Source organism: Ranitomeya variabilis, chromosome 1, assembly GCF_051348905.1.
Source record: "Ranitomeya variabilis isolate aRanVar5 chromosome 1, aRanVar5.hap1, whole genome shotgun sequence".
Taxonomy (NCBI): domain Eukaryota; kingdom Metazoa; phylum Chordata; class Amphibia; order Anura; family Dendrobatidae; genus Ranitomeya; species Ranitomeya variabilis.
The window spans coordinates 1,020,070,602-1,020,092,563 of record NC_135232.1 but is presented as its reverse complement, the minus strand read 5'-3'; the positions used below and the strand labels follow the sequence as shown (position 1 = coordinate 1,020,092,563).

Sequence of the window (21,962 nt, the reverse complement as noted above, 5' to 3'; positions counted from 1 at the left end):
ACCGGCGCCGGAGCAATAGCATCTATTGGATCACCGATACATGCTACTGCGCAGTCATAGCCGGTGCCATCTTAGTGGAGACAATTTTTTTTTTCTGTAGCAAGAAGGCGCCAGTGGCACCTGCACAGTAGCAGCTATCGACTATCTGATAGATGCTACTGTGCAGGCACCGGTGGCGCCATTTTGGAGGAGGCAATTGTTTTTCTCTAGCCAGATGGTGCTCCCGGATTGCCGATAGCTGCTACTTCGCTGGCGAGGCTGGCGCTATTTTCAGCCCAATTTTTTTTTTTTATTTATGTATACCATCAAAAACAATACTTAAATACACGTTATAGATGTGATCATGCTGCAGCACAGGTGCCACCGCCGGCGCCTTCCTGCCGAAGGGGATTTTTTTTCTCTTTTTTAATATATATATAATATAATATATGTAAACTTATGGGTCAGCAGTCTGCATTATGAAGACCTAATGAGAGCACCACATGAAGACCCCCCACAGGCCGCACCGGAGCACGAGCATATAATTATCTCAAAACTGAAGATAACGATTAAACAACCACAAGACGGATTTCATCACAAGGTATCATTGTAATCAGTATAATGGCGCCGGCCTGACACTGTCTGTAGTTCACTGTGCTCAGTCCTGCTGACAGGTTCCTTTTAAGACTATGGTATCCTACTACAGACTGAAGTGTAACCCAGAAATACTTAATAAAATATTCTGGTTTCTGAAAACCCCAGCCACTTCTACAATTTGTTTGAAATAAACTAGGTTTACTCACTCTGCCCGGATACACCACTGATTCTCCCCCTGTGCTCCCCGTTTTATGTTCTGACAGTGCTGCAGCTGATAAATGAGCTCAGCGGCTGTCCCCGAGTTGACAGCATGAGCCGGTCATAGCTGATGTGACATCAGTGATGCAGACAATAGCAGACACTGGGAGCCACGATGGACAATGAATGAATAAAGCACAATTTGTTTTGTTTTTTTACACAAAACTATCAAAAGGAGTAACATGGCCATCCACACAAATCATATAATGCATTATATGAGGCATAAGAACCTTTTATGTCACTCCTGGCTGTAGAGAACAGAATCATAAAGCATCTATGGTCTCCTTAGACTGCGGTCACACGTTGCAATCACGGCGCTGGAGCGATGCCGAAGTCCCGGGGTAACCAGGGTAAACATCGGGTAACTAAGCGCAGGGCCGCGCTTAGTAACCCGATGTTTACCCTGGTTACCAGCGTAAACGTAAAAAAACAAACGGTACATACTCACCCGTCGGTGTCCTTCAGGTCCCTTGCCGTCTGCTTCCTGCTCTGAGTGCAGCCGTACAGTGAGAGCAGAGCGCAGCACCGCTGCGCTCTGCTCTCACTTTCCGGCCAGCACTCAGAGCAGGAAGCAGACGGCAAGGGACCTGAAGGACACCGACTGGTGAGTATGTACGGTTTGTTTTTTTAGTTTACGCTTGTAACCAGGGTAAACATCGGGTTACTAAGCGCGGCCCTGCGCTTAGTTACCCGATGTTTACCCTGGTTACAAGCGAAGACATCGCTGGATCGCTGTCACACACAACGATCCAGCGATGTCAGCGGGTGATCAAGCGACGAAAGAAAGTTCCAAACGATCTGCTACGACGTACGATTCTCAGCAGGGTGTCTGATCGCAGTAGCGTGTCAGACACAGCGATATCGTAACGATATCGCTAGAACGTCACGAATCGTAACGTCGTAGCGATGGAAATTTCAATGTGTGACGGTACCCTTACTCAAAGCATAAGAACTATCCCCTCTTGGTGCACTTATGTACTGAGCCAGTCGTGATGTTCTATATGACGTCCTTAGTCTCCTTATTCTCGCTCTACAACTAGTTTTTAGCCATGCAGATACGTTCTCTCTCTCTGCATTGCTTCTCAGCTTCTGATGACAGGAAAACAAATCTTTTTAATAGACACTCTGGGCATTCGTTAGTTGGCTTGACTGGCTTTCAATTACACACTGGCCGATTTGCTCTGCATTGCACATCCCAAATAAAGTGAAATGATGACAGTTTTGTATTGGATGCCTCAGATTCTCAATACGATCACTCTACAGTGGGATTTTAGCTTTATTTCATTGGGATTCAGTATAGGTCTACTGTAAATCCAATTCCAACATTCATTGTGGATCTGTCAGATAAATGGACAAAAGGTGGAGAGAACAAGGGTAAGTGCACACGGGGCATATTTGCTACAGATACTGTGAGCAGATCTGTGTGTGTAAAATCCATAGAATATAGTGGCAGGAACATGAATGAGATTTTATAAAGCTTATCTGCAAACTGCAAACGTTTTCTGCATGGAGACTGACAGGAGGTGCGGATATTGAATTCCACACCATGTCAATTCTTTCTGAGCATTTTTATTATGGCTCTCGCTCTTTGCACTCCATAAGCTGCAGCAAAATCTGTAGTGAACAGATATACTTCATGTACAGGTAAACCTACTCAAAAGAATCTTCTGACGTGTCATATATATGTAGGGAGAGCACATTGGAAAAGTCAGTGATAAAGGCCATCATTGATTTCCACAACTCTTTGCTTAGAACATGATATCACACGTCCAGTAGCCGAGATTTCGGGGCAGTGCCATAATGGTTTGGGCATTCTATATAAGTTTTTCATTTTTAAAATCAGTGGTCTGAGGCGCCTTACATAGATCTACAAGGTACCAGAACATTGGAATTTTTCCTGTACTAAGGAAAGTGTTGCGCTGCAGACAATCCGTGCGCTCCCCAGCTATGAGCGGCTCGTGCCGTCAACTCGGGGATAGCCGCTGAGCTCACTTATCAGCTGCAGCGCTGTCCGCGTGATGTCAGCACTGCAAACCATAAAACGGGGTGTAGAGGCGGACAACCAATGTAGGGCCAGTGGAGGGTGAACAAAGTTCAGTTTATTTTTTTCAGAAACCAGAATATCATATTAAGTATGTGTAGGTTATACTTCCATCTATAGTGATGATATGATGGAAAGAAACGTACCGGTACATCGTCCCACTGCTGACTCTTCATAAGTTCATAAGACGGTTCTGATAAATCCACTTTGGGGTGTTGAAAGCCAGGAATAGAATTGTGTAGATAAAACCCGAATGTCATCAGCCAACTGTTGATATCTACAGAGGAGCAAAAATTGTATTAGTAACCAGGAACAAATGTCATATAATAGCGATATTCTCAGAATTCCCAACCTATCGCTGAGTCTCTATACAGAAACAAGCAGCTAAGTAGAGGAAATCAGTGACAACAGCCATGCATGCTCAGAAATAGACACGACGTAGGACCTATATGAGCAGAACTAATTTTGTAAAGTATTCCCCACATTTCATTTTCCAGCTGAGGATTTTTCTAATTCTGTATGGAGAACATACCACGGCATAGTGCTAATTAGCCATCGCGTGTGATCATACACATGTCACTTTCTCTCTGTACACCATATAGAAAACACATCACCCGTGTCATTTCTTTGACAACACAATCTACTTTTGGACTCATCAAAAGGAATGTTAAATTGGCATTTCCTACAGGCAGGGTACCGGCAGAGGCTCAGGTGGCGCGGACTTGCTGCTGCTTTTCTCATCCACCTAAGGTTAAATAACCTATGATAAAGCTCGAGTCAAAGAAATGGGAAGTTGCTGGTTTCCAATACACCTTTGTCAGGAGGAGGGCATCTCATTTCTATGGTTAATAGAGAGCATTTTCCCTACTGCGGTGTGAATTAAAGGAATTCTTCACGAAGGCAACATTCTAGAAGAGCTGACTGCCAAGTCTCTCAGAAATTCTCATTTATACAGCATTTTATTCAATTATCCTCCCTTCACAGCAATACGGAAAAGGCAAAATCACTTATGGAAGTAACAAAGCTCTGCATAACTTGTGAAGTGGGAAAAAATGAAATGTCAGTTGCTTGTATTAGAACTGTTTTAGCTTAAGGATCAAAGCATCCATAAGAATAAGGGTCTACTGTGAGCACTGTGGGATATATCGGAGCTGTCATCAGGTGCAGGGACCTGTTCATTCATATTATGCCATGTATACCATCATGGGAATAACCATATATATGGCCACCAAAACACTATAATAAACCAGATGTTTAAACATTGTTATTTATTATAGACATACTGATAGGGAATTTAGATTGTGAGCCCCATCGCGGACAGTGATAATAATGTGTGCAAAACTGTAAAGCGCTGCGGAACATGTTAGCGCTATATAAAAAATACAGATTATTATATTCGCCCTCTTTATGCCATGGGCCAGAATAGAGAATGGTGCAGGCGTAATGATGATATTCAACTTCTTGGGAAATGGTCTAAGACTATAAATACCAAAGAATTCTACAAAAGCATGACGGCTAATAATATTGTAGGCTCCTGATGTTATACTGAAGCTTGCTGTGCCACTATCATTTGCATTATAAAAGTAGACAATTATCTACACATTGTAGCCGTTCCCTAGAAATCTAGGCGATAACCCTCATCCTCATCTCATGCATCATTTAAATAGCTGCCTGGGGCAAACTGTCTTAGGGGTTAGATTTGTGCAATCAGATGCCATCAAACTAGCGGTCATTAATCTAGAAGACACCTGGGCCTTATTAGTCTACAGGAAATATATAGGTGCTAATTACAGGTTTTAGAGCCACGCGCCAAACTGGGAACTATATTTTATTACAGGTTGCCCAAGACCCACACTATGATATACTGTATTATACAAAGAGGCCAGGAAATCATAGGCCGACAATCCCAAGTGATAGCATATAATACCTCAACAAATATTGAAATGATTGTGGTTCTATTACCAAAGAGTTATGTCACTTTGTGAAATCAATTATTTCATTCCCTCGGATTTATATAGCTCATTATAAGAAATGTCACCCACAAAAGAGAATGTCTTGTAGCTCCCTCGATACAGTCTATAATACAGCACTGTATATGGCGAGTAACAGGAACACTGGGTGCCACAATAAGGACTGGCAGACATAAAAGGATAGCATTTTTTCACAGATTTAGTATAATTTCAGAAAATTATTGAATAAAGTAACAAACGTTGCATTATATGTACCTGGCAAATTACATTAGATAGATCAGAATGTAGATAATTTTGTGTAGATCAATATCAAAGGGGTTGTCCTGTCAAAAATGACAGATACTCTTTGTGACTGCAGACTTGTGAATCCTCACATAGTATGCACTGCGCACTGTTAGGATTCTCCGGTGTAAGCGACGGGGACAGCGATATGCACACTCCCAGCCACAATCTGACTAGACTGTTTTTGATGCACTCAATGTAAGCGTATTGTGCGAGGCCGGAAATCATCTGATTCTGGCTGGGAAAATGCATATTGCATACTTGTGGTTATGTGACCGCCGATCCCGACGCTGCAGTGCATGAGCTGTGAGGATTCACAAGTCTGCAGTCACATATAGTGACTTGTCTTTTTTGACCGGACAACCCTTTTAATGTATTAGACTTCCAAGCATACTTTATATCATTCAAAATTTTGAGCAGCATTGTGGGCAGCACTGTTACTTTACAGCACTGGGGTCCTCAGTTCAAGTCCCACCAGGGACAATATCTGCAATATCTACAAGGAGTTTGTGTGTTTTCTCAACACAAAAGACATACTCATAGAGGGAATTTATAATGTGAGCCCCATTGGGGACAGTGATAGTAAATTCTGTAAAGCGCTGTAGAATATGATGGAAAATTTGCTTCTGGGTGGGGTGGATCAAAAGGCCATATTTAGATGTCATTGAAACATGGACTGGGCACAGATCTCTATGTACAAGTTAGCTGCAGTTCTCCTACCCAGAATTCATCAACCTCATGAGGCTGTTACGTTTGGGTCAGGAGACCTATGGCTGATCATGAAATCAAAGTCCATAGTTGGCCATGTGAATTCTGCTTTAGGATTGCATTTTTGATTCCCAGCTTTTACGGTAGACATGTCCATAGTGCACCGTTCACACAATGAAGGATATAGATTTGACTACACTATGCTATGCCACGGTATTTTCATAGTCATATGTTCAGTTGAGAACAAATAAGGAAATGTGAACAGAGCCCAATAATTATCTCCCTTTTCTTACTAATCTCATCAAGTCAATAATTCCTAGTAATAGGGAACGTCAGCATTCACTGTACCCGTAACTGACATATCCACTTGGATCCCATCAGTTGTCTACTGTTACCCCCAATAGGTAAACACATAACAATGATATACTTACTTTGTTTATAACACTTAATAAATCAATTGTTAAAAACAATACATTAGAAAATTATTTTTTAATGCACTACATAGCAACACATTTGCACACAATCGGGGTTTATTTCTACAAACATGTAGATATTGGTTTTCAAACAAATATTGAGCTAGCAGACATTTTCTTACCTGTGTAATCCTTGATGTCATAGAGTTTACTGACGGGATTATTGTTTTTAAACATGTACAAATTAAAGGGAGCCGGATCTTTGCCAATCTTCTTCCATATTTCTATATCCGGTGTGGTCCACCGTCCCGCCAATATATCATAGTCTCTTTGCCCAAAGTGTACTAGCTTTGTGAGTGGATCATACAGACCTCCATGAAATCCTATCACCAGCTGAAAATCAGGGTTTGAGTCAAAATATATCTCACCAAAAGCAGTGTACTGGACATGTTTCAACATGAGTCCATTACTGCTGAAGACAGCCAGAGGGGTGCCATTATTATCTGAGGCAATGTAAAATTCTTCACCACTACTTATCTCCATTGCAAAAAGATGTCCCTGTAGGTCATAATATAGGCAAGTGATTTCTGAACTGGAATGATTATATACATGAGTTATTCTAGATGGATAATTAAGATCTGCATAAAAAAACTGTAGGTGTTTCCCAAGACTGGTCTTGCTGGATATTCTCCGACCAAGACCATCATAGCGATATATGACAGTCCACCCACTGCCTTTGCTGTACACTCTGGTGAGGAGACCTTTGGAGCTATATTCAAAGATCTCAGTTCCTCTCTGACGGAGGAAGCCATCTTCATCTAAACGATACTGGACATCACCTAGTCTTGTTATTCGGTCTCTTAAATCATAACGTAGAGGAGTCAATCTCCCACTGTTACTGGGGTTCAACAAATGGAGGTTGCCATTGAGATCATAATTGTATCTCCACATAATCTTCTCATTTAGTAGAACAGTTTGAAGTTGACCATCTCCATCATACTCATAAGCATATTTAGTGGTATTAGCAAAAGGCCCAATTTTAATTTCGCGTTTTGTAACCCTCCCCATGCTGTCATACTGTACAGTAAGTCTATACATTTCGGATCTCAGGACATCATATCGTACTTCCCTTACTCGCCCATGGGCATCAAAGTGTTTTGTGTAAGTCATCACAGCTGTCGAAATAACTTTGATCACTTCATAGTGGAGAACACCAAACTTTCCAAACTGATCCATCTTCCCAGATACATCATCAAACTGATACAATTCAATGGGCAAAGGGGTCTCATTGATCACACCCTGCATGCTGGTGACTCTGAAGTTATTGTCATAGCTGTAGTCAAACCGTGCATTGACCATGCCATCTTCGCTGAAGCGGAATATCTGCCGATCTATCAAGGGTCCAATCTGCCGGTATCGAATGGTGCAAATAAATCCATCTCCTTGAAGGTTTACTGTTTTAAGGACTCCTGCGGTCTCATCATATGTAAAGCTGACTCTTGTGCTATCATAAAGAACTTCTGAGACCTTTGTTTGCCTCCTGTATTTATACAGAACTCTTCTTCCTGTACCCAGGAATGCTGATTGGAGTAGTAGTCCCTCTTCATTGTAATCCATTATAACCGAGGCATTACTTTCTGGCGGGTTGTATATGTTTCGATAATAGCCAATGGAGCGGACAGTTTGCATTGTGTGTCTGGCAACACTGGGCATTGTGATAGCAGACAGTCTGTCCAGTAAGTCATACTCAAAAATATACTGTCGTTGACTGTGAAGCAGCAGGACCATCGTCTGAAAAATAAAATATTATTCATGATGAATTAAATAAACATACCAAATAATAATTAGTGATTTTCTGCAAAATATCATTAGGCTTTTCGCTGGAGAAAATAATTCTCTCTTTTAATTGAATCATCCTTGACCCTACATGTTGTTTGCAATTCTCAGCTTAATTTACTGGATGTTTTATTGTATCATTTCCTGCAATTAGTAGCAAGAGATTTATAATGTGTTGGTTGTTTGGATTATGCCATTCGTTCGTCAAGCAGAAACAGCCAGGAAACAGATTGTCAATGGTTATGGGCAAGTCATATGTAATAACTGAGGCAGAAGTGATTTTGGCAATGGTGGCAGTATTTCAACAGGATGCAGGGAACGCAATGACTGCTTAATTAGACATAACTAGGTTCACATATATTTTCCTAATGGTGGCATGCCTAACCAAGTATACATCTAAGAAGTCCTCGCAGCGTTAATTTGTACTCGAATCCTTCACCAATTACGCTCTTACTTGCAAGAAGCGCTACTCCATACGTCTAAAATGAGCCCCATTCACACATTTTTCGTTCGGTGGCTTCTAAAGCTCCCTCCTCCTGCCATGGACATCAGGCCAAGCGCCATAATGGCATCTCTTGACCAGAAGCAGGTTGCAGCTGTTTTTTAAATCCTAAACTATGTTTCACGCTGACTAGAGACAGAGCCATAACTATATTCCCTCTGTTCATGCAGTCATCGGGTATTTAAGTTCAAGTATAGATTTCAAATTTTTGCTGCAGTCACGCCGATACCTACTGACATGTTCTCCTGCATTTTCGTGCCATTTGGAGTGATTAGCCACTTCGCTTCCACCAACAGTTGAGTTTGGCCCATTGTCTTTTTTTAATAGTGTGCCTTTTGTGCTGCTTGTGGGAATTATGTTAAGTTGTGACAGATTGCAGCGTTTTGGAAACACAAGGACATAGGCACAGAGTATGTTAATGGTTGTCGACAGAATGAGAAAAACTGGTTACCCAAAATATTCTGCACTGCTAAAGTGTTACTTTATATTGCTTTCTACTTTGTTGTTTATTCTATCGCCACTTCAATCGTAATATTCCCTAAATGGCTTTGCAAAAGTCTACTTAAAGTCAAATACTATTAGCATGGCAAATGGGGATACTTTAATTTCATTTTTTCCACTTAGCCAGGCATATTTTTCTCTGCTGTGCTGCACAAAAGAAGCCCTTCAAGAATAAGCCTGTATAATTTTGATATATAAAAAGAGAAGAATGTGAAATTGCTCTGGGTGTTCTACAGTCGTGGCATAAAGGATGCATAAAGTACAAGTTTAATAACACTGATATTCCTGCTCACACATACTGTACATTAGGCACATTTTTATTTTATTTAACTGTACCAAAAAACAACAATAAATGGATGCAATCGACTTAACTGTAACTGAGGGTATAGCATTAGCTTCCGTGGTAAACAAGGAGACGTTAACTTTAGCTTTACTGTTTTAAAGTTTTACATCTCGGCCAATACGTGGGATGAAATATATCAGAAGTAGCAAAAATATGGAGGACATGTCCAAAGTCATTAATCGGGTTCCTCTTTTTATTTTTTTAAATAGTGTTTAACCCCTTAATGACCGCCAATATGCCTTTTAACGGCGGCAGGTATGGGTACTTATTCCTCAGCGCCGCTTTTTATCGGCGCTGATAAATAAGGTTATAGCTTCCCCAGAGTCGGAAATTGTCCCCGCTTCCAGCAGTAGCTGAGACCCCTGAGAACATGATTCTGGTCAGTTTTTACCGTCCCCAGTGTTGCGATCACCGTTATTCACGGAATAACGGCGACATCAAAAAGAAAAAAAAGGCCGATTTCCTATTTATTTCTCTCTCCTCTGAAATGATCTAGCACATCAGAGGAGAGAGAAAAGGGGTCCCCCGAGGCCCCCCTGGTACCTCCGGCACCTCCTGCATCCCCTGGTGATGTCCCCTGGCCCTCGGCGTCTTCTTCTGGGAAGAAAATGCGCAGTGCGCCAACCAAGATCTGCCGGCCGGCACCGGCAACAATTGGAGATTTATCCTATTGGTTCATTTTGATCATCGTGATAGACCCTATCACAGTGATCAAAATAAAAAAAATAGTAAATCAAACCCCCTTTATCATCCCCTTAGTTAGGTAAAAATAATGAAATAAAATTTTTTATTTATTTTCATTTTTCCATTAGGGTTAGGGTTGGGGCTAGGGTTAGGGTTGGGGTTAGAGCTAGGGTTGGGGCTAGTGTTAGGGTTGGGGCTAAGGTTGGGGTTAGAGCTAGGGTTAGGGTTGGGGCTAGGGTTAGAGCTTGGGTTAGAGTTGGGGCTGGGGTTAGAATTGGAGAAATTGCACAACAAATTTTGTGGTCCATTTTCTCCTGACACCCTTGTGAAAATAAAAAAGTTTGGTTCCAAAGTAAATTTTTTGTGAAAAAAGTAAAATTTTCATAAGTTAATAAACTTATTGAATGAGGTTTTGCGCACCCTGAGGGGTGCAGTTTTTAGAATGGTGTAACTTTTGGGTATTTTCTGTTACATTGACCCCCCAAACTCACTTCAAATTTGAGGTGGTCCCTAAAAAAATGGTTTTGTAAATTTTGTTGGAAAAATGTGAAATCGCTGGTCAACTAAAACCCAAAAAAATGTTTCCAAAATTGTTCTGATGTAAAGTAGACATGTGCGGAAGGTTACTTATTAACTATTTTGTGTGATATGACTCTGATTTAAGAGCACATAAATTAAAAGTTTAAAAATTGCAAAATTGCAAAATTTTTGGCAAATCTCCATTTTTTTCATAAATAAACGCAAGTCATTATGAAGACATTTTACCACTAACATGAAGTACAATATGTCACAAAAAAAACATCTCAGAATCAGTGGGATCCATTGAAGCGTTCCAGAGTTATAACCACATAAAGTGACAGTGGTCAGAATTGTAAACATTGGCTTGGTCATTAAGAACAAAATTGTTCCTGTCACTAAGGGGTTAAAAAATGAGCGCCATGACTAAGGCTAGGTGCACACTACTGTACCTTCTGTCCTAGTGCGATCAGACAAAACATCGGACCAATGTCTATGGGGCTGCGCAAATCATTGGACTGCACTCAGATGACATCAGAGTACAGTCTAATTTCTGCGCGCTGACAGAATGGAGAAATTTTGCTCTACATCTTCTCCACACAGTGTGCTTCAATAATCTAATGCGAGAGAATCAGATCACACCAAGCTGACACTCTGATCACACTCTGATCAGAGTTTAATATGAGTATCAATAGCATAATCGGCCTGATTCTCTCGGATGAGAGAATCGACAACAATGTGCACCTGCCGTAAGGGCTGTCTATCAGGTTGAAACACATCAGAAGGATAGGTTTTGCTTTTTTTTATTTTTCCTGCCATCACACATGTTACATACACAGTTAGCAAGGCCGAAAAAAGACATTTGTCCATCCGTTTCACCCTATATTCCGCCAGAATACGTGTAGGTCTACGAAAGAAAGAAATAAAGCCTGGCTCTTTTTGAAAAAGTTGAACCTCCAGACTTTCAATGTCCGCTGCTCCATACAGTCCACTTGTTTTGTGGGTGAGCTTCCGTCAGTATAACATTTTACTTTCATCAGCTATGCTGCCACCATTCATTTTAAAAAAAATTTCTAGCTTACAGGAAAAAAGACATGTTGTAAGAAAAAAAAAGAGAAAAGTAAAGATTAATTTTCTAAATGGTGTTGGAAATATTGAAGATAGAAAATGGATTCAGCGACTTTTCCAACCTTCCTATGTAGGGGTATGTGCATATGTTCAGTATTTGCAGCAGAAAAAAAATTCTGTCAGCAGAAATACTATTGCATGAAATGTGCACATTTTTGACACGTTTTTACTTTTAATTCGTTTTTATGAGTTTTTTTCTCCATATTAAAATAGATGAAAAATGCTGCAAAAACACCAAAAGAAATGACCTGCTGAATAATTGAGATCTGCAAGAGGAAAATAAGCAACATGTGCATGAGATTTAAGACTGGAACTGCAAGGTGCTGCCATTTTCAAGGCAAAATACACAGAAAAAAATGTGATGTATGAACATAACCTAAAGCCATGTTCATATGTTTAGTATTTGGTCAGTATTTTACCTCAGTATTTGTAAGCCAAAACCAGGAGTGGGTGATAAATACAGTGGTGGCGTGTTTCTATTACACTTTTCCTCTGATTGTTCCACTCCAGGCTTTGGCTTACAAATACTGAGGTAAAATACTCAATGTGTGCACGTGGCCTAATAGTCTCAGCTGTTGACATCCTAGATTCTAGGCCCTAGAACAAATACTTTGCCCGTAGACAATATTAGGGTATGTGTCCACATTCAGGAAACGCTGCGTTTTTGACGCTGCGCTGAGCCGCAGCGTCAAAAACGCAGCGTCCAGATGTTACAGCATAGTGGAGGGAATTTAATGAAATCCCGTCTCCACTATGCGTTAAAAAACGCATGCGTTTTTGCCGTGAAAACGCACATGCGGTGCGTTTTTTTTTAAACGCAGCATGTTGCTACAATGAGCAAAACACGCAGGAACACCGCAGGTGACCTGCCAGTGACCTCAGGTGCAGTTTTGGTCAGGATTTTACCTGCATAAAATCCTGAACAAATCCTGAAGCAAGCCTGAACGTGGACACATACCCTTACAGGGGCGGAAATACCATTGGTGCAAACCGTGCAGCTGCACAGGGGCCCAAGAGGTACGGGGACCACTACCAGTTCCAAAGGAGGTGGAATTGTGAATTATGAGGAAAAATCGGAAAAGAGCCCATATATTGTTCTTCAACAGGGGCCCCCTTCAGTCTGTGTGCGCCGCTGTGAAGTAATATACCGTCAAGTAACGATCATACTTTAGGAAAGAATCACAGAATCACACCCTGATATTACAAAGAGTAGGTCCAAATGGAAACTCATCCACCGCGGATTTAGTTACGGATTTCGTTTTGGAAATGCCTTTACTCTGCCTAATGGTGAAAAGCGTTATAGTAAAAGCGTTACAAAAGCAAAAAAAATTGCTCAGAGTTTCGTCTAGAAAACTCAGACAATTATTTTCTCACTTGTCATTTGTGTGCAAGCTATTTTTTGTATAGCAGCAGCCATTAATCATTTACAGGATCATTAATAGTTTCCCATGTTACAGAAACGCAATGTGATGGAACAATCGGATGCCATACTGTATCTCAGTATGAAATGAGATTTTTTTTGGTGCACCCATAAACTTGAATGGGCGAGTCTTATCCGATTTTTTTTTTACAAGCAGATTTAGTCAGTAAAAAAATCGCTCATCTGCACGGTCCCATTAAATAACATTGGTCCGAGTGCTGTTTTTTCCACGAACAGCGCTCAGACCAAAAATACAGTGGTGTGAACGAGCCCTTAGTGTTAGGTATGTTATAGAGAAAAGGCTTCAGTGATCTGGACCTTACCTTTTCTAGATAAGTATAGCTCCACGTCTTGCCATCAGCAAATGACCTTGATACAATTCTGCCCTGTCCGTCATATTCGACTCTCTCATTCGTGGCCCCGCGCTGAATGCTGGCGATTTGGCCAGTGGATGAATATGTGACATTAACTGACATAAAGTTGGAGCCTGGGAGCCACAGGGTGGGATGGCCTGCGCTATCATAACTAATTTTCAAGGTGAATTTTCGATGGTCGTCATAGATCTTTTCTGTCTTCAAGGTTCGATCATAGTCAACTGAAAGGAGGTTTCTGCCATTTACCTTTATAAAACAAACGAGAAGGTTCAATAAATCAAAGAGCTGAAACATCAGGCAGTTATTACTTCACAAACTACGAGCTTTTTGTTTAGACACCATTTACAATGATTGATTTCCTATGCCAGTAAATTAATTTAGCAACTACTTGGTATAAGTGTACGGCATTAGACTAACTGCTGTTTTAAAAGGTTTCATTAAGCGCAGAGACAGCCTGGCATTTATTCAACCTCTTCTAAATTGAGGTCTTTGGAATTTAGTCATCTGTTAAAAAAGACTAACGTGCATTAATTGAAAAGTTTCCTAAGCACGTGTGTCTAGCATGTAGGTATATATAGAGCGCAGCCGCTGTCTCTAGTATGTAGGTATATATAGAGCACAGCCTCTGTCTCTAGCATGTAAGTATATATAGAGCGCAGCTGCTGTCTCCAGCATGAAGGTATATATAGAGCACAGACGCTGTCTCTAGTATGTAGGTATATATAGAGCGCAGCCGCTGTCTCTAGTATGTAGGTATATATAGAGCGCAGCCGCTGTCTCCAGCATGTAGGTATATATAGAGCGCAGCCGCTGTCTCTAGTATGTAGGTATATATAGAGCGCAGCCACTTTCTCTAGCATGTAGGTATATATAGAGCGCAGCCGCTGTCTCTAGCATGTAAGTATATATAGAGCGCAGCCGCTGTCTCTAGCATGTAGGTATATATAGAGCGTAGACACTGTCTCTAGCATGTAGGTATATATAGAGCGCAGACGCTGTCTCTAGCATGTAGGTATATATAGAGCGCAGCCGCTATCTCTAGTATGTAGCTATATATAGAGCGTAGCCGCTGTCTCTAGCATGTAGGTATATATAGAGCGCAGCCTGTGTCTCTAGCATGTAGATATATATAGAGCGCAGCCGCTGTCTCTTGCATGTAGGTATATATAGAGCACAGCCGCTGTCTTTAGAATGTAGGTATATATAGAGCGCAGCCGCTGTCTCTAGTTTGTAGGTATATATAGAGCGCAGCCTGTGTCTCTAGCATGTAGATATATATAGAGCGCAGCCGCTGTCTCTTGCATGTAGGTATATATAGAGCACAGCCGCTGTCTTTAGAATGTAGGTATATATAGAGCGCAGCCGCTGTCTCTAGTTTGTAGGTATATATAGAGCGCAGCCGCAGTCTCTAGCATGTAGGTATAAATAGAGCGCAGCCGCTGTCTCCAGTATGTAGGTATATAGAGAGCGCAGCCGCTGTCTCTACTATATAGGTATATATAGAGCGCAGCTGCTGTCTCTAGTATGTAGGTATATATAGAGCGCAGACGCTGTCTCTAGCATGTAGGTATATATAGAGCGCAGACGCTGTCTCTAGCATGTAGGTATATATAGAGCGCAGCCGCTGTCTCTAGTATGTAGGTATATATAGAGCGCAGACGCTGTCTCTAGCATGTATGTATATATAGAGCGCAGCCGCTGTCTCTAGTATGTAGGTATATATAGAGCGCAGCCGCTGTCTCTAGTATATAGGTATATATAGAGCGCAGCTGCTGTCTCTAGTATGTAGGTATATATAGAGCACAGCCGCTGTCTCTAGCATGTAGGTATATATAGAGCGCAGCCACTGTCTCTAGTATGTAGGTATATATAGAGAGCATATCAAAAAGAAAGAAAAGAAGACATACACAAAACCAGGGATCACCAAAAAAATATATAAATATAATCAATAACAAGTTTTATTATGATCACACAAGACACATCAAACAATTAAAAACACTTAAAACCCAAGAAATGGTACATACCCCAACAAGGGGATGCCCCCCAAGACCAGATGAAGACTTATTCCACAATGTATATACATATAAGGTGCAAAGATATAGCAAATAACAGTATATAACTTCTATAAACGTGGAAAATACATAGCTGCTCCAAAATGTTAGTAAATACTTTCTGGGCGTATAGTCACTATAACCATATGGTCACTGACTCCCATGTGGTGCTAGATAGACCAAAAAACACTGCAAAGTAATACAAAATTAGAGACTATAGAACGTGTATGGTCCAGCACCTGTGATGAGCCCAGATGCAGTACAATATAGTAAATACTGATACAGCTGCTAGTGATCTGAATGACAGAAGCTTTTGGCACAGTACCGGAGATAAATGAATAATTGAATAAATGATCTATATACCCATAAACGCTCCCATCTGCAATGGCTGTAGTAAAGAGGTACAAAATAAAAGTAAAAAAACAAAGAAAATGCCTCATAACACTTTAAATACATGAGGAAGATATGAGTATATACGATACCATACCAAAACTGCCTGCGGAGATTGGCACAGCTAAACCCTGATGGAAAGGAAAGGCATGGGAAGTCAGAGAATGCCCTATATGGACTGCCCAGAGCAGGAGACAGCACCCAAGGGGGTAAGGCCGGTCAAAAAAGGGGGGCACAGAGGCCCAACGCGTGTCGCCACGAGCGTGGCTTCGTCAGGGGCAAGGTGATGGTGTCCTTGCTTTGACCATGTATAAATACTAATGAATAAAATGCATAGATTCATACCAGCTGCGTGGAACCTTCCTAGGAGACACATGATGGCGTTCTACGGAGTGCTACAGGGCCAAAATAAACACCGGAAGTGCCGTATCAGCATAAGAAAATAGCGCAGTGGCAGTAAGTATATAAACATGGTGGACCGGAGCACAGGTACACATGCGTCAATAAACGCCGCCCCCTTAACGGGAGACACATGGAGACGCTATGCAGAATGCTGGAGCGCTATGTAGGGGACCGGAAATGCCATAACATCACATAGGACTGAGGCGGCAGCAGCAGGTGTACTAAGATGGCGAATGAAGGCGCTACTGCACATGCGCCAGCACCGCTCCGCTAGCCTGAAACAAAGCCTTGTATATGACATACCCCGGGTGGATCCCAGTTAGTGATATTATGATGGTGCCCTCCACCTTGCTTGTCTCTTGTTTATATATAGAGAGCAGCCGCTGTCTCTAGTATATAGGTATATATAGAGCGCAGCTGCTGTCTCTAGTATGTAGGTATATATAGAGTGCAGCCGCTGTCTCTAGCATGTAGGTATATATAGAGCGCAGACTCTGTCTCTAACATGTAGGTATATATAGAGCGCGGCCTCTGTCTCTAGTATGTAGGTATATATAGAGCGCAGACGCTGTCTCTAGCATTCTCTATGCTTACCATAGCTTGGTTTCGGTGCACAGAGACTGGATTATTTCTTTAATTGTATTTGTTTATTTGTGTGCCTCTCCTCCCTTTTTTCATGTATGTGGCTCATGGGTATTTATGCTTGACGGGTCTCCAATTTACTTGTAGACTGAAAATCAATTATGGGGTTGCTTTGTAATAATTATATCTTTTCTCATTGGTGGCCGTGCGTGTCGCGCTGCGGTCCGTCATGTCTTGGTGTGAACCAGCGTCTGTGGGGCTCGTCCGCAAGCTTTGGGTTTCCCCCACGCGTGCGCACCAGTCTTGATGCTATGGTTCACTGCCGGGACCTGCTGGATGCAGTGCGCATGCGCCGACAGCGCCACTGTAATTGGCCGCCGGGTACCATGTGACCGGGGTCAGGGGCTATTTTAAGGTCCTTTTGGGCACAATGTAGTTATCCCCTTGAGAAAGCGGCACGTTGTGGCCACGAAACGCGCGTCGGGGACCACCTCCCGACTGTCTCCCCACCCTGCCCTTGGACCTGGTAAGTTTTGCTCCCATGTCAAGCCACCATTATTTTTGGTGCCACTATGGTACTCTGGTATGGATATTTTTTGCAGCGGCATGGGTGCTTGCTTTTCAGGTTAGGCACACTAGTGCCTTTGTTTACCTTTAATTAGTGTTTGGCTTCCAATTCTCCCCTCCTTTTCCTTTGGGGGGTTGGGCAGGGGTTTCTTGTGTGCTCCCCTACTGGTAGTTACACCTGGGGGGTTGGGGGTACGGGGGCATCTTTTCAGCATGTTTCAAGCATTCATTTTTGCTCTTATTACTAATCTTTGATAATTGATATTAAATTACCGTATATGTCTTTGTATGACTCTCTTGGAATAAAATTTGTCTAATTACATTTTCATCAATGCTCTGCATCTTTCTCCTTGTATCATGATATGTTTTGAGCGGATGTAGTGAGTTTGGGGGTGGTTGGCGGTACTTTCGCCAGACCTCGTTTTCTCACATTATGCAGTTGGGATTCTTGGTTTCAGTTTTCTCTGTGTTTTTCACAGTTCTCCCACTTTTAGGCATGGACTTCCGTGCGCGTGATTGCACTTGGCGAGCACAGATCAACGATGTCTGTCTTGATAATGCTGATGGGGGTATTGAAGGGTCTTCCAAGGAGCTGCAGGAGGTTGTGTATCGTTTTAAAGAATTGTTACGTAAAAGAACTCGCACATGGTGGAACCATGAGTTTTTGGACATGTATATTCAAAAAGATCTTATCCCACGTGGTCTCCGCATCCAGGTTTTTCCGTCATTTCCAATCTCGGATGATAAGTTCAAAAATAATTGGGAAGAATTGACTAATACCTGTTCCAAGCGGTTCATGGTTCTACTCAAGCAGATGAACCATGAATCTCTTGAATCAATTGAGAAGGAAATTGACGATTTACAGGTGTGTTTGCGGAGGGATATGCCAAGTGATGCATTAACCCTGCTGTTCTGTTAGGTCAAAAATGACCGTTTTTGAAATTCTATAATGTTATAAAAATTCAGCGTGTGATTCTGAGACTTGAGGCTCCCTGATTTTTCGTCATTAGGGGGGTACTCTCTGTGGGAATTTTTTTTTTTTTTAATTTTTGTTTACTTTATTTGGTACAATTTTTTTACACTTGTACTGTTCGGTCAAAAATGACCGATTGGCCTTTATTCAGCTCTCCAGACAATTTTTGACAAAAATAAAGGTGCTATCACCTCATTTTGAACTATATATTGCATCTACTACTATTTATCAATGTATCTGACTACTTTTGGTCAGAACAGATTTACACATACCAACATTTTCAAGTTGCGATACAGCCGACGGATTCGCTTCCAGTATAGCTATGCGCAATTTATTTCACTGGTTTTTATTTACCCTGCTGTTCATATAGATCTAGTTCCATTCAGTTGTCAACATTTCATATTGTAAATCATGATTTTCTGATTTTCCATGTGTTTGCTGGTTGTACAGTATTACACTGTACATAAATGTTAATTTATTTGATTCAAAAAATAAAAGTTTTTGATTTAATTTTTCATCTGATTATTGAAAACCATGTTCACATACAGTAAAACAATGCAACAGGTAATCAAATAACACTTGAATTAGGTACAAATCACTACTTTGTTAGGTCCGGTCAAAAATGACCGGGAACAGTATGTGTATAAAAAACAACGTTTTTTGCCATTTTATAGAGAAAAAAGCTTTTTTTTTTTTTTTTTTTGCCTTTGAAAAAAGTATATCTACATAATGTTTGATATTATTACTTATAGTTAACATTTAGATCAAGATTTTTTTTTATCTGCAAAAATAATCAATTTTTACAAAAATCGAAAAAATACCATGTTCCCTTTTGGATATAAAAAAAATATAAAACAAGCTTTGTATTTATTTTTTTTTCTGGTATTTGAACAGCCATCTTCACAAGCAATATAATAGTGCAAAAACTGTTTAAAAAAACCACTTAGATTAGCTAAAAATGATTATTTTATAAGGACGGTCAAAAATGACCGGGAACAGTACAAGTGTATGTGAAATCTAAACAGAACAGCAGGGTTAAAGAAATTAAATGAAGAAATTGATGCGGATCTACAAAAATGGGCTCATGATATTCAAACGACTAAAACAAAAAAATTTAATCGAGACATCCAGGACAAACAACAGTCCAGGGTTTACAGATGGCGGAACCCATGGGGTCGGTCACGTCCGAGGTCTAGGAACATGTCTTATTCCCGATCTAGATCCAACTCAATTCTCTCGGGCAGATCCAATTATGATGAAGATACAAGGTCTAATGTATCCCAATCTGAACAGGTCTCCACTAGGGTTGAGCGAAACGGGTCGATCATTTTCAAAAGTCGCCGACTTTTGGCTAAGTCGGCGTCTCATGAAACCCGATCCGACCCCTGTGCTTGTCGGCCATGCGGTACGCGACTTTCGCGCCAAAGTCGCGTTTCAATGACGCGAAAAGCGCCATTTCTCAGCCAATGAAGGTGAACGCAGAGTGTGGGCAGCGTGATGACATAGATCCTGGTCCCCACCATCTTAGAGAAGGGCATTGCAGTGATTGGCTTGCTGTCTGCGGCGTCACAGGGGCTATAAAGGGGCGTTCCCGCCGACCGCCATCTTACTGCTGCTGATCTGAGCTTAGGGACAGGTTGCTGCCGCTTCATCAGAAGCAGGGAGAGCGTTAGGCAGGGTCCACTAACCACCAAACCGCTTGTGCTGCAGCGATTTCCACTGTCCAACACCACCTTCGGTGTGCAGGAACAGTGGAAGCTATTTTTTTTTTTTTTTCCCCTCAGCGCTGTAGCTCATTGGGCTGCCCTAGAAGGCTCCGTGATAGCTGTATTGCTGTGTGTACGCCACTGTGGAAACCAACTGCTTTTTTCAAAGCACATATCCTCTTGTTCCTTCCTTTCTGCACAGCTATCTTTTTTGTTTGTCCACACTTTTTATTTAATTTGTGCATCAGTCCACTCCTATTGCTGCCTGCCATACCTGGCTTACATTACTGCAGGGAGATAGTAATTGTAGGACAGTTTTTTTTTTTTTTTTGTTTTTTTTTTGTGGGAGATTAAGATTGGCATTTCTGCTACAGTGCCATCCCTGTGTGTGCCATCTCTCACTGAGTGGGCCATAGAAAGCCTATTTATTTTTTCCGTGATTTGTGTTCTAAAATCTACCTCAACACAGAAACACTACATCAATCAGTGGGAGAAAAATATTGGCCTCAGTCAGGGCTTGTGTGCCACTGCTGTGTGTGCGCTATCTCTCATTCAGTGGGCTATAGCAAGCCTATATTTTTTTTTTTTTTTTTTTTTTAATATTATTTGGTTTCAAAAGTCTCCCTGAAAAAAAAAAAAAACCTAAAAAAACAGTGGGAGAGTAATATTGCCCTTTCAGCTTGTGTGCCAGTCTTGACTCCTGGGTGTGCCACCTCTCTCCCTCTCATTCAGTGGGCCATAGAAAGCCTATTTATTTTTTTTTTTAAATATTATTGGGTTTCTAAAGTCTCCCTGAAAAAAACAAAAAATACATAAAAAAACAGTGGGAGAGTAATATTGCCCTTTCAGCTTGTGTGCCAGTCTTGACTCCTGGGTGTGCCACCTCTCTCCCTCTCATTCAGTGGGCCATAGAAAGCCTTTTTTTTTTTTGCTTTTTTTAATATTATTTGGTTTCTAAAGTCTCCCTGAAAAAAACAAAAAAAACATAAAAAACAGTGGGAGAGTAATATTGCCCTTTCAGCTTGTGCGCCAGTCTTGACTCCTGGTTGTGCCACCTCTCTCTCTCTAATTGTGGGCCATAGAAAGCCTTTTTTTTTTTTAAAAATATTATTGGGTTTCTAAAGTCTCCCTGAAAAAACAAAAAATACATAAAAAAACAGTGGGAGAGTAATATTGCCCTTTCAGCTTGTGTGCCAGTCTTGACTCCTGGGTGTGCCACCTCTCTCCCTTTCATTCAGTGGGCCATAGAAAGCCTATTTATTTTTTCCGTGATTTGTGTTCTAAATTCTACCTCAACACAAAAACACTACATCAATCAGTGGGAGAAAAATATTGGCCTCAGTCAGGGCTTGTGTGCCACTGCTGTGTGTGCTATCTCTCATTCAGTGGGCTATAGCAAGCCTATTTTTTTTTTTTTTTTTTTTTTTTTAATATTATTTGGTTTCTAAAGTCTCCCTGAAAAAAAAAAAAAACCTAAAAAAACAGTGGGAGAGTAATATTGCCCTTTCAGCTTGTGTGCCAGTCTTGACTCCTGGGTGTGCCACCTCTCTCCCTCTCATTCAGTGGGCCATAGAAAGCCTATTTATTTTTTTTTTTAAATATTATTGGGTTTCTAAAGTCTCCCTGAAAAAACAAAAAATACATAAAAAAACAGTGGGAGAGTAATATTGCCCTTTCAGCTTGTGTGCCAGTCTTGACTCCTGGGTGTGCCACCTCTCTCCCTTTCATTCAGTGGGCCA

General features: G+C 41.2%; 1 protein-coding gene across 11 annotated transcripts in view; it reads right to left on the bottom strand.

Annotated features, from left to right (window-relative positions):
- TENM3 (teneurin transmembrane protein 3) overlaps nucleotides 1–21,962 on the bottom strand; it is a 1,770,339-nt gene that overhangs the window by 6,923 nt on the left and 1,741,454 nt on the right. For all 11 annotated transcript variants that reach the window (XM_077279546.1, XM_077279548.1, XM_077279545.1 and 8 more), the window contains 3 exons: nucleotides 13,502–13,798; nucleotides 6,431–8,039; nucleotides 3,022–3,152 (listed from right to left, as the gene is read on the bottom strand). In XM_077279546.1, coding sequence (XP_077135661.1) covers nucleotides 3,022–3,152; nucleotides 6,431–8,039; nucleotides 13,502–13,798 — 2,037 coding nt within the window. The remainder of the gene's footprint in view (nucleotides 1–3,021; nucleotides 3,153–6,430; nucleotides 8,040–13,501; nucleotides 13,799–21,962) is intronic.